This window comes from Odocoileus virginianus, chromosome 33 (genome assembly GCF_023699985.2).
Source record: "Odocoileus virginianus isolate 20LAN1187 ecotype Illinois chromosome 33, Ovbor_1.2, whole genome shotgun sequence".
NCBI classification, from domain to species: Eukaryota; Metazoa; Chordata; class Mammalia; order Artiodactyla; family Cervidae; genus Odocoileus; species Odocoileus virginianus.
In genome coordinates, this window is record NC_069706.1 from 39,581,571 (window position 1) to 39,594,837 (window position 13,267).

Below are 13,267 nucleotides of genomic sequence, written 5' to 3' on the forward strand. Positions count from 1 at the left end.
GGGCAGTGACGGCTGCTTCTGCCTCCAGGCTGGAGGGTCTCGTCTCTTTTCCTCGCCTCGTTTCCCTGGCCGGAGCGGGAGCGGGAGCTTTCCTGTCCCGCGTTCACCCTGAAGGGACGCATTCAGCTGGAGCCACTGAGTGTGGTGTCAGCCGTGGGGCAGTCGGGGATGCCCATTTCCAGGCTGAGGATGTGCTGGCCTGAACTTGTCCCCGGAGGAATGTTTTTGAGGAGCCAGTGTTGGGTGTGGTCAGACTTTCTCTGCATCTATTGAGATGCTGTGGTTTTCCTCCTTTACTTTGTTAATATGTTGAATCACTCTTTCGAGCAGCAAGCCAGCCTTGCATCCCCGGAAGAGCGATGTGATCCTGTGCTCAGCCTGTCCGACCCCGTGGACTGTAGCCGACAGGCTCCTCTGTCCGTGGGATTTCCCAGGCGAGAATACTGGAGTGAGGTACCATCTCCTTCTCCAGGAGATCTTCCTGACCCAGGGATCGAACCCGGGTCTCCTGCGTGGCAGGTGGTTCTTTACCATCTGTGCCACGCGGGAAGCCCTCCTGGGGTATAACTGTGTTACCCGTATTACCTAGGTTATGGGACGTGTATTGCTTACTGCTTTGCTCAGAATTTCTGCGTCTGTGTTCCCGAGGATTCTCAGACTGCGCTTTTCTCCCTTGTGATGCCGTCATCCGACTGTGGTATCCTGGTGACACCTGACTCATCGGATGAGCTGGAGAGCCTTTCTCCTCTTCCATTGCTGTAAACACTTTATGTAGAGCTGGTATAGTTTGTTCCTTAAATATTTGACAGGATTTAGCAGGAGAGCCATCCAGAGCCATCACAGATTTCTCTGTGAGAGGCTTTTTGCTATGATCTCGTTTCCCTGAGAAGATGTAGGACCGTTCAGGGTATCTCCTTCCTTTGTGGTGACCTTTGGTCGTTTGGTATCTTCCCGAAAATTTTGTCCATTGGATGTAAGTTGTCGTATTTATTGGCAAAGAGGTGTTTATAATGTTTTCTTACTGTCCTTTTGAAAACCTGTAGAATTCCTAGTGCTGTCATCTCACTTACTCATGATGCTATTAATAGTAATTTGTGTCTTTTATTCCTGATTCATCTGACCAGTTTATCAACTTTATTAAATGTTCTGAAAAAGTCACTTTTGGTTTCATTTATTTCTAATGCTTTTTCTATTTCACTGATTTCTGCTTTGATCTTTATTTCCTTTCTTCTGCTTACTTTGTGTCGACTTTGCCCTTTTTATTTTAGTTTATCATTTTTTAAAAAAAAAATTTCTCCTTGGCTGTGCCCCACGGCTTGCAGGATCTTAGCTCCCCAACCAGGAATCAAGCGCTCGCCCCCTGCAGTGGAAGCATGGAGTCTTACCCACTGAACTTCCTGTGACGCTCAAGTCGCGATTCGACTCCTTTCTCTTCTCTGGTGTGGACTCGGTGCTCTGCATCTTCCCCTGAGGCTTGCTTTACCAGCACTCTCTAAATTCTGATTCTTGTTTTTAAATTTGTTGAAATTTGTGTTAAGGTCCAGAATGTTGTCTAAGTAAATACTTAGAAATCATTTGTATTCTGCAGGAATACAATAAATAAGTGAGGTGGTTTTTTGGTAGGCTTGTCAACTCTGAATCTGTGCTCATTTCCTATCTTCCTTCTCTGTCAGTGGACAGAGAGATGTTGAAATCTCTGACTGCAGTTACAGGTTTGTCTGTCCCTTCTTGCATTTCTGGCGGCTTTTATTTCATGTGTAAATGAATTCCTTTATTGTTTTCAAATAACCATTTTCCTTGGTCATATTCTTTGCTCTGAAATCTGCTCTGTTTGGTATTAACACGGTCACTCCAGCTTTCAGCTTCTGCTAGAGTAGCGTATCTTTTCTCCATTCTTTTTGGGTTGCATGGGACGCAGATGCCTGGCGGCGGGGTCACTGGGAGGCCCTTCGGAAGCCGCCCAGCACTCGAGCCGGCCTCCCCAGGGGCGCGGCCGTGTGTGGTCGCCCCTCGAGGGCACCGCGGCCCGCTCCCCAGGGGCGCGGCCGTGTGTGGTCGCCCCTCGAGGGCACCGCGGCCCGCTCCCCAGGGGCGCGGCCGTGTGTGGTCGCCCCTCGAGGGCACCGCGGCCGCTCACACGCGCACTTTTCTTTTCTTTCTGATCGGTCTCTGTTGCTACGTTTTTAAGCTCACTGGACTTTTCCCCACAACGTCCAGTCTGCCATTAACACCCCAGGACAGTCGTCCCAAGCGCTGTAGATGCGCCTGCAGAAGCTCAGTCCCTTCTGTGTCATCAGCTTTCTGAACGTGTGGAATAAGGTTTGCGTCATCTGCTGATTCCAGCGTCACTGTCGGTTCTGGATGAGGATGAGTTTGCATTGACTGCGGGTTCTCTTCACAATGACCACGTTCTCCTGGGTTTTGCACGGCCTGTCATCTCTGATGGGTGGTGAATTTCCCCCTGTTGGGGGCTGGGTGTTTCTGTCTTCCTGTGACTCCTCCTGCCCAGGCTTGGTTCAGAAGTACTGTTACTTACTTGGAAGCAGATTCTTTCAGATCTTGTTTTAAGAAATGTGAGCCAGGGACGTCCCTGCTGATCCAGTGGTTAAGATTCCGTGCTTGCACCGCAGGGCATGCGGGGTCAATCCCTGGTCAGGGAAATTAAAATCCTGCGTGCAAGTGACACAACAGAAAAAGCCTTCTGAGCGGGACCAGAGCAGCAGGAAGCTGAGGGTGACTGCTCGTCCCGGGGGGAGACCGCCCTGTGCCCTGCGACGCTTCCCTGGCGTGGCCGGGGGGCTGGCAGGGACCCAGCAGTGTGAGCGTCTGTGGTGGTGATGTTCACTCTGAACCACTGTGGGGACTTTTCCTGGTCTTGGGCACTTTCCTGCTCATGGACTGATCAGCTCCCTGGGGGCTGCTCAGGGACCCTCTGCTCGGGCCGTCTTCGAGGCCTGGCTCCCGTCTCATGCGCTCTGCCCTGCACCCTCTGGCCCCTGGGTCTCCCCAGCTCTCAGCTGACCCTCTGTTCAGTGTCTCCCCCCTGTGCCCAGAAAAGCCTCTCGGGGAGACGGGGCTGTCCTGGGCTCACCTCCCATCTGCCGGGGCCACCCCCCCATTCCCTCACCGCCCAGGACCTAAAAGCACCCTTGCGTTTTTGTGTCTTGTTTTTCCGGTTGTTTCAGATAGGCGAGTAATCTCCCTCTTTCTCCCAGAGCCGAGTGTGTGGATGGGTGTTATCATCTGAGCCCACCCACAGCCCTGCCCTAAAGCTGAGGCAAGTCCAGCTCAGAGCAGCGAAGTGAGGAGCCCACGGCCATGCAGCACCTAGGAGAGTGGCCTGCGCAGACCCCAGCTCCTGCCTCTCCGTCAGAGCTGTCCCCGCAAGCACCCCGCCCCTCAGACGGCCCTCGGGCTTTTCAATCGCTCCCAGGCTGTTGGAATGGGGAGGCCTCCCGGATGAGGGCTGGGGGGACAGGTGGTCCAGCCCACCTGACGGAGGAGACAGAGGAACCCAGGCTCTCCCAGACCTGGGGCCCGGGTCAGGGCAGCCGGGCCTGCAGGGTCCTCTCTGCCCGTTGAGAGCAGGGGAAGGACCCGGTCAGCCCTGAGGTGCCCACCCCACTCGCCTCTCCCCGCCTCTGCCCCCGACCATGGACCTCTGCCGCTGGGACCGGGAGGCGGCCTGGGCGCCCGCCTGTGCGGGGCGGGGCTCCTGGACGTGACCTCCCGAGGCCTCGCCGCTCCGCCTGCGCCCGCCCCCTTGTGAGGCTGCAGGAACAGCTGCGTGTGGATCTGAAACGGCGCATCTGAGAGATGGAGGGCTGTATAAATAGAATAATAATAATAATTGTGGGTTTGAGATCGGTCTGCAACTGTTGGGGTGCCTGGCCTTGCCCCCCCAACAATTGCTCTTGGGAAAGGTCACCCCTCGCCAGGGACGGTGAATTCCAATAACGCTGGTATAATTAGAACATGCAGTATTTAGATGCTTTTCAGCACAATTAAGTGGGGATAATTGGGTGAGCTATTTTCCGCGTGCTGGACATGCTTCCTCGCCAGCTTCCGTCCGTTCCCTGGAACTTGGTGCGGGGACAGCGCTCAGCTCCTGGCCACGCTGTCCTGACCCACTTGCCTCTGCGGCCTCTCTGTCCACGCACAGCAGCGTCAGCCTGGGGCTCCCAGGGGCCTCCAGGACCGAGACACGCAGCCAGCCCCCAGGTGCCCTGGTCCAGGCAGCCACGCCTGGCGGCCTCGCAGGGTTGACAGCATCTCCTGCTGACAAGGGAAGGCGCCGGGCCCCGGGGGTGGCGGGACATGCCTGCAGGCCCTCGGAGGGCTGGGCAGTCGTGTGGGCCTCGGGCCTGGGCTCCGAGGCAAGGGGAGAGCAGCCGGGCGTGGACGGCGTGGGGGACGCTCCACACAGCCAGGCTCTCGGAGCCAGGGGGCTGTGTGCGCGTCTCTCCCTGCGGAACACTCGTGGGCAGGCGGCGTGGACACCTGGGACAGGCGGGCATCCCTGGAGGCACCCTCCCATGGTGGAGGGCGGCTCAGATCTGGGGGAACCAGCCAGGTGCTGCCCCCAGGCCCTGGCCGAGCTCACACAGCCCTGGAGGCCGACCGGTGGGGACAGGCCCCCAGGCAGGCTGTCCTGCGAGGCCTGGCTCCTGATGCCCTGTGTCCCCACCGCAGGTCCTGCCTGGCCCCGGCCTGGGGGTTGCTGACACAGACGTCAGTGCGTGTCTGTAGCAGGGATGGGGTGTGTGTGGGTGGGTATGTTTGCCTGTTCCTTGAGCTGTTCAGCTCTCGTGGATATAATTTAGGTTTTGTTTTTTCTGATCACAAATACTACATGCAGTCTCAGTGAAAACCCTGGAGAACGCAGGAAACCGTAATGAACCCCCTTTCTTCCTGGCCCTGTGAGCAGCTGGCCGGCATCCTGCTCCGCCGCCCTTTCTGACAGCCTCTTCCTCCCTGTCGGTGGGAGTGCCGTGCAGGCGTGGAGGCGGGGGGACTCTGGGGCAGCACCCCCAGATTAGCCTGGGAGTGCGTGAAAGCCCCTGGAGCGTGTGAGAGCCTGGCTGAAGGAGCCCTGGTCCTGTTCTGCAGACGGGAGCGTCTGGAAGCCTGACCCTGGCAGAGAACGGTGTCCATGGCGGCCATCACCTGGGAGGGCGGGCAGCGGGCTGGGCCTGGGGCGGGCCACCCCCGGACCGGCTGACCTGTCCCGAGGTCCCCGGACACAGAGGGAGCGCCTGGTGGCTGAGCGAGCAGCCCCACACAGCCCTGCTGTGGACACCACGAGGCACGTCTGCACGTGAAGGGCAGTCAGGGCCTGGGGAGGCACCCGGAGGAGCCCCGGTTCAGTTAGAGCGGAAGGGCCGCCCCTGGGGGCCAGGAGACGGGGTCTGCGCCCCGCCCCCCGGCCAGACAGATGCAGCTGCCCTTCAGCCCCCGCCCACCCCCAGCCTGCGCGGGGCCCACAGCTACAGGAGAGCCAGCCCCTCTGACATTTAGGGGAGACTTGGAATCAAGAGCAGAAGGCAGAAATGAAAGGATTTTCTCGGTAAAGGTCAGAGTGGTTTCTCGTATTTTTGTGTAAAAACAGTCTGTGTTGAGCTCTGACAGGGCTAAGTGAGCAGGAGAACGGGGCCAGCTGCCCGGAGGTGCCTGCGGCCGGGTGGGAGGCCACGTTCTGCGGGTCAGGGGGCCGGCCCGGCGGCGCCCAGCTCCTCCCGAGACGCCGCACCCTCCCTGGGGTCCCAGGCCCCCACCATGGCCCGTGTGGGCCTGGACCGCCTCGGCCTCTGCTGGGCAGGCCCACAGAGGGGTGGCCCTCGCCCCCGCGAGCGCCCACCTGCATGTGCAGCTCAGGTCCTCTCGGAGCGTCCGTCGCCGACGCGGGGGGCTCTCATGCCCCGCAGAGGCCGTGCCCGCACCCCGAACCCCCGGCTCCTCTGCACACCCCACGGCGGTGGCTCCCGCAGCGCGCCCGCGTGAGCCGCCCATGGCGCTGTGTGCACAGGGCGTGTCTCGCTCCTCCCACGGCTGGGTCGCCCCGTCTGTGGCCGCAGTGCAGGCTTGTTCGCCTGTTGGCGGTCATCCGTGTCTTGCTGTCGTGCTGAATGCTGCTGCCGTGGACACTCCCGAGCCAGCTCCCGTGTGGACCTGCTTTCACTTCTCTTGGGCACGTGCCCAGGAGTGGTGTCGCAGGTTGCAGGGCTCTCTCCTGAGGAACCGCTGGGCGGTCAGCACCACGTCCACACCAGTGCGGTCCTTGCAGCCTGGGGCAGGTCTCACACGGACTTCACGTGTTTCCCTGGAGACAGACGGCGCTGTGGACGTTTGTCCGTGCTGAGGAAGCGTCCGTGGGGGTCGCTCCCCTACCCTTTGTCACTTGTCTTTTTACCGTTGGTTGAGAGGGTCGCAGGTGCATTTTGCGCGTGGTCCTGTAACAGATGCCTGGCCTGGGTGGGGTGTGTTGCGGGGTCTCCACGGCTGGGAGGAGCGTGTCCGCCAGCCCCTGTGCGTGGGCCCTCCCGGGAATCCTGGTGGGGCGGGCGCCCGTGGAACAACGCAGAGCCCCAGGGTTCAGCTGGCAGGCGGGTTTGGGGGTCCGAGGAGCTGCCTGGGAAGGAGGGGCCTCCAGGGGAGTGCATGTCACTGGGGTATCCCAGCCCCGGATTCTCTAAACGGAGCGGCGGCTGGTGTCCTCTGGGCAGGGGTGGAGCTGAGCGGCTCAGGTGGGCAGGCTGGGCAGGTGGCCGCTCCGTTGGGGGGGGGGCCCACCTGCCCTCGGTGGCCCCCACCCCCCTCCCCTTCCGAGCTGCCCCGCCAGCGCTCCCACCTCGAGGTATATGGCTGCAGGCCACAGCCTCCTGTCCAATGCTCGACGGCCTCTCCCAGGCCTGCGCTCCCAGCTCTCCCAGACCTCAGCAGGCAGCCCCCGCCTGCCCCTGGGCGCTGCCCGCAGGAGGGAGCGGTCACATGAGCCCTGCCCGAGGGTTGGGCACCTTTGGGCCTCCGTCCCCTCCAGTGGCCGAGCACCCGGGCTTGGCTCTGCTCAGACCTGCCTGGTGAGCCCGGCTAGCCCCGAGACGTCTCCGAACGCACATGTGAGGCTAGTCTGGGGGCCTGTGGCCCCCAGTGTTTAGAGGGAGGCCCGTCTTCCTTCCTGGCACTTCCCCAACTTCAGCTGATATTTAGACAAAGAAGCGTGGAAGGAATCAACCCTTTGGGTTCTCCAGGACGCGTGGCCCCCATCTGCCGCCTGCAGTAAGCCCTCCAGGAGGGGGTGGCCCCCCAGCACGCCCTCAGCGGGGAGCCCCTCCACTCCTGCCTGAAGCCTCACAGCCAGAAAGGATGGGATCTGAGCCTGGGCGGGTGGACGGGTGGGCAGGTGGGCGCCAGAGGCGGCCCACAGAAGCCCTGCCCTTGCCCTGCAGCCGGCCCGAGGGCAGTGAGACCTGCCTCAGACTTCGTGTGGCCAGCTCACGAGGGCAGGGGCTGAGGGCGGGGGGGAGCCGGGTGGACTGACCTGCAGGAGCTGGTGAGCTGGAGGCCACACCCCCATCTACTTCTGGACCATAGAGAAGGGGTGAGACCCTGCCCATGAGGCCCGAGGCTTGGCCTCGCCCGCGGGGACGCGCCTGGACGTGGGCGATGGCCGGGCCGCCCATCCGCATCTGGACCTGGGGCCTTGGGGGTGGTGTCTGCCCAGACCCGTCCCTGCTGACGCGTGCGTGTCCCCCGCAGGCCACAGGCCCCTCGGGCACCAAGATGCAGCTGCTGGAGACGGCGTTCTCACGGACCGTGCCGGCGCTCATCGAGCTGCACCTGCTGCAACAGGACAGCATCCCCGCCTTCCTCAGCGCCCTGACCCTCGACCTCTTCAGCCGCCAGACGCTGGCCTAGCCCCGGCCCCCAGCCTCGGAGCGGGCAGCGGGCGGCCGGCAGGAGCCCCGCGGTCCGTTCCTCGGGGTCCCGGGCCGGCCGGCCCCCCAGGGCCCAGCCCAGCTTCTGCCCCGATGGGGCCTCAAGCCTTGCAGCCCGGTGGGGACTCCTCTGAGCATCGCCCTCACCCCGCCCGGGCGCCCCACCCCAGCTCAGGGCCCAGGGGCGCACCTCTGGCCAGGTCAGGGGGGCTCAGCAGCTCAGGGTGGCCCCCTCCCCGAGCCCTGAGCCCACGGCCGCTCTGCAGGGCAGGCCCACCTCCTCACCCCCCGTCCTGCAGGGCAGGTGTGGGGGGGTGTTCTGTGGCCGGCTCCCTGCCCCTTCCCGCAGTGTCCACTCACTGCAGCTTGCTCCAGCCCAGCCGTGCTGGGACCAGGCAGGTGAGGCAGGGCGCCTGCGACGCCCCCAGCTCTTATGAAATAAAGGCCTCCTCAGCACCTCAGCCCCTCACCGTGTGTGCATCTGAACCCCAGGGCCCCCGCATGCCCCAGGCGTGAGGCAGACTGTCCTTCTGTCCCTGCCCTGGGGGCCAGTCTGTGACCACAGACCCACCCGGGCACTGCCCACGGCGGGTTCCCGGGTCACCGCCGGGGAGGCGGGCAGGGCAAGGCTGATACTGGGCCCACCCGCTCCCAGCGCACAGCCCCAGAGCCCTGGGCGGAGCGGCCTGCGTGTCACCTCCAGGCGGGGCCGGCGGAGCCTGGGCCGCCCCCAATCCTGCTCTGCACTCAAGCCTGTCGTCACTGTCAGCTCCGGAGCTCAGACCTTGACTGTATCAGACCTTGACTTTTGGGACGTGGCCCGGCCCGGCCCGGCCCAGCCCAGCCCAGGGTCACTGTGAGGTCGGCCCAGGCCCTCCTGCTGGAACCCGGAGCCCCCAGCTCGTCCGGCTGCCAGGTTGCCGTTCCCTCCTCCCAGATAAGACCGAGGCCTGGCGTGTGGATTGGCCTCCCAGGCGCCCGGCTGCTCCGAACTGGACTCTGGTCCAGCTGGGCCGTGCCGCTCCCCTCCCCTCAGATGCTCTGGGTGCCTCACGCACAGCCGGGCACCCAGCGCCAGCTCTTGGGGGGTGGGGGCCCGGCTTTGTGCCCGACACTCGTCACAGCGCTGAGGCAGAAGCAGCACTGCTGAGCCGGCGGGGGCGGGGACCCTGCTTAGTGAGGCTGGCAGACATCCAGTGGGTTTCCGCTCCCCACATCCCCAGCTCCCCAGGGCCCCAGACGCATCAGCGCAGCCCCAGGTGCTCTCCTTGGCTCTGCGAGCCTCCTCAGGCAGGTGGGCCCCCTCCTGCCTCCCCTCAGGAGCCCGAAACCCTCGATGGTGACTTCCTGCCGCTTCACGGGGGGCGAGGTCCTGCAGGCGGGTGTCCGGGGACCAGGCTCTGACTCTGCCCCGTCGTGAGCCCCCGTCATGGAGAGTCCCCTGGAGAGCTGGGCCCGGGCCCAGGCATGGGGGAGGCTGCGGCCTGGGCCCGACGTCCCTCCCGGGTGAAGTGGCTGACACTAGATGCTGCCAATGGTAGTAAAATGCTCCGATCAGAACCTGACACAAAATCAGCCCCTAAAAAGCCCTGCAAGGCCCTTGTGCGCACCAGCACGCCCCCGCCTGCGGAGGGTGCTCACTAGGGCCGGCTCCCCGGTGGGGCACGTACCAGGGTCCGGGGTCCACTGGCCAGGGGCAGGAAGAGGGTCACACAGGCCAGACGGTCCCGAAACGCGGGCCAGGGCGGAGGCACTGGGCATCTGCCCGGGGGTCACTGGGCCAATGGGGGTGCGCAGGCCAGGTGGGCACCCCCAGGGTGGTGGCCTCGGTCGCACGGCCAGAGTCTCCGCAGAAAAGGCGCTGGAAGGTTGGGGGCATGTGAGTCAGGCTGGGAGGCTGGGGTCACGCTCGTGCCAGGCCCGGAGTGCCACGGGCAACGCAGCCCCCAGGCCAGGGGCCTGCTCAGCCCCATCTTGCGCTTCGTGCCCTGGGTCACCCAGCACCACCTGTCCCCGCCTGCTGTCACCTCCTGAGAGTCGGCCCCCAGGGAGGGCTTCTCCTGGTGGAGCCAGGACTGGCTGCATCTTTGCAGGACAGGGCGGGTGCCCGGCAGCTAAGCCTCCCCCAAGTCTAGCCTTACGTGAGCACATGGCCCTGGTCTCCCCCCTGCCCCAGGCTCCCCACCTTGGTCCACAGTGAGAAGGTCCCTGAGGCCGCTTCCAGGTGGGAAACCCACCCCAGGCCTGGACGACCGAAGCAGCACCAGCTCGGGGCCAGCCCCAGGGTGACAATGCTTGTGCTGTTATGAGATTTCTGTCCCTGAAGCGTCAGAAGGGGCTGACCCCCCGCCCAGGGATGCATCTGAGCAGGACGGGGCACAGAGGCCTCTGCTCTCCTCCCAGTCAACTGGGTCACGGGCTGCCGAGCTTGCCCGCCCCCTTCCCCCCCGCCTGCCGGGGGCTCCGAGCGCACTCGCGTGGGGAGCCGGACCCCAGAAGGGTCTGGTTCTGGCAGACCCCCTCTGCCACCAGCTCATTAGCGGGCACCGATGCTAAGGGGTTGTTAAGCCGCTAATGACTAATTTTTAGGGATTAGTGCTGCAGCGATAAGCCGTAATTGGCAGGACAGAATGGGGTTTGGTGTGCGCCAGGCTACTTGCAGCGTCCCCCTGGGCTCCCAGGGAGGAGGGCGCTGCCTGCCGGGCCCCTGGGGACCCCCGGGACCCCACCTCCCCCTGCACCAGGCAGCTCGCCGGCATACAGTGTGGTCTCTGCCAAGCTCTGGGAATGAACACGACCCCGATGTGGACCACAACCAGTGCATCACCCAGGAGGAGGTTAGACACACTGGGGCCTGCTGGGTCAGAATCAGCACGTGACGCGACCCCGTTCCAGTCTGGTAGGTGCTCCCCTGCCCGCCGCGATGGGAACATCCCAGCGTGCAAATCTCCATCCCGCCTGTGAGCTGACTCCCATCCCACGGTGATCCTGCAGGCTGGATCTCATCAGAGGAGGAGGTGGAGGTTTGGAAAGGGCCTGAGTCCGTCCCAGGCCCGGCCCTCCTGGCAGGGTCAGCTGCCCCCACGACCCCAGCTTCTGGGTCACACGTGGGCTGTTTCCCTCGTGGTTCAGTGTCACCAGGATGCCAGGGCCAAGTGAAGGCTGCCGGGCATCTGTCCCCAGGAAGCCTCAGAGGGGTGACCCTGAGGTCCAGAGCAGGACAGGCAGGGGTGTGTGCACACGCCCACATGCAGGACTGCATGTGTGGACCTGTGTGCATGGGTGGCTGTGTCACGTGTCTGTACATGCATGTGCATGTACATGTGAGGACCAGTGGCTTTACCAAGCTGCTTAAACTCCTGCTTCGGGCCCAGAGAGGGGCAGGGCCTCACCCAAAGTCACACAGCACAAGGGGCCAACACCCTGTGGCCCGTCCCCTTGTGGCTTCCGTTTTCTTCTCATTCTCTGTATCTTCAGCTGCACGACGCTGATGTACTTTCAGCACACAAAGAAACGCCCCAGCAGCAGAAAGGTCGCGTGTGAGGCAGCCCCCGGCCCCACCCAGCTCGTCCACCTGCGGGGGCTGCGCACACCTGACATGCAGTGCGGTGTTCAGTCTCCCTGGGCTTCTCCGTGCTTTCAGAATAACTGGGTGGTTCTGCAGCTTGGATTTCTTTTCTCACTTAACAGTTGTCTTGGAAATTTTCCATAAAAGCATCTACTGATGTACTTCACTGGAGTTTTGTTGTTATTTCCAAAACACTTAAGGAGTTTTATTGAAAGCAATAACCTACAGAAACACCAGATTCTCATTTTAAAGTGAAATCGACAGCATCTCTCAGAACTTCCACACCTCTGAGCCATGTTGGTCATTTAAAAACAAGCAAGTGCCAAAACAAACAAAAACCAATTTCCAAATTAACAACTCTTGCCTGTAGTCCTTTTTCTTGTGGTTCCAGTCCCCACCCTGTTCACGGCCCCAGGTTTTCCAGAGTGAGCAGAAGGTCTGGGGTTTTCCCCAGCTGGTTATTATTTCTGAGAACTGGACCCCGTGGCAAGCCTCAGACACGCCAGCCCTGGTCTCCCCTTCCCCAGCATCCCCCCAGCAGGGGTTTCTTCCCAGAATCTCACCGCCTCGTCCTCCCTTGTGGGCGGAGCTGTCCCCCAGATTCATCTGTTGAGTTCCTACCTCTGTACCTCACAGCATGACTGTTTGGAGACAGCCTTTCAAAAGGTGACTGAGTTAAAACGAGGGTTTAGGCTGGGCCCTCTTCCCGTAGGACTGGTGTCCTTGTAAAAGGAGATCAGGACACGGAGGCACCAGGGATGACCACGTGAGGATGCAGGGAGAAGCCGGCCGTCTGCACGCTGAGGACAGAGGCTTCTGCAGGAACCAGCCCTGCCCACACCTGCATCTCAGATGCCCAGCCTCCAGGACTATGAGAAAACCGTCTGATGCTGAAGCCACCCAGGCTGTGGTTCCTTGTTATGGGGGGCGGCGGGGGCCCTGAGCCGACGCGTGCCTGAGCCTGTATCCTTCCTGTGGCATTTAATAATACCACCACCTGACATTTCCTTTTGCATGTTTCACTTACAATATATGTATATTATATATATATATATTTTCATCAGCTTCAGTGCCTTCTCAAGAACTTGTAGAACCACCCTGATGACAGAGATAACATGCAAGCCACATATGTATGTAATTTGAAATTCTTAGTAACCACATTTAAAAAGGTGAAATTTTAATGAATCTATTTAACCTAATATAGCAAAAATTTTATTTCAACATGGAATCAATATAAAAATTAGTTTTGCAGTATATACAAACATTGAATCATTGTGTTGTTGAAACCAATATGTCAGTTATATCTTAACTTTAAGATACGAGTTCTCTAAATAATATATATACATATAAATTAGTGAGAGTCACTTGACCATCTCTAGGCACCGAGTCTTGAAAACCCAAGCCGTGTTTTACTCTTGCAACCCATCTGGGTTCCAACCAGCCATGGTCTCAGTGGCGCAGGCGCAGAGGCCACCAATATGGCTCCCCGCCCCCACGGCTCTCCAGCACCGCGGACAGGGCCCAGGTGGTGAGGGTCCCGGGCATCTGGCGGCCCTGCCGGGGAGCCATGGTGTCCGACTAATGAGGGAAGTGGCTGTCCCAGCAGGTCACCTGGAGCTCTTGGAGACGGTAGAGCTGTGGGGCTTGGCCCCCACGAACACAGTGCACACCTGGGTCCAGGCTCCCTCAGGGGGTCCCTCCGGGGCGCCCCCGCTTCCCCATGAGCCAGGCCCAGGCAGCGCACACTCCCTGGCCCGGACCCCAG

General features: G+C 61.4%; 1 protein-coding gene across 7 annotated transcripts in view; it reads left to right on the forward strand.

The window, feature by feature from the left end:
* Nucleotides 1–8,395, forward strand: part of MAD1L1 (mitotic arrest deficient 1 like 1) — a 230,999-nt gene extending 222,604 nt beyond the window's left edge. For all 7 annotated transcript variants that reach the window (XM_070460540.1, XM_070460539.1, XM_070460542.1 and 4 more), the window contains one exon: nucleotides 7,756–8,395. In XM_070460540.1, coding sequence (XP_070316641.1) covers nucleotides 7,756–7,914 — 159 coding nt within the window. In that variant the 3' untranslated portion in view covers nucleotides 7,915–8,395. The remainder of the gene's footprint in view (nucleotides 1–7,755) is intronic.
* Nucleotides 8,396–13,267: the final 4,872 nt, after the last annotated feature.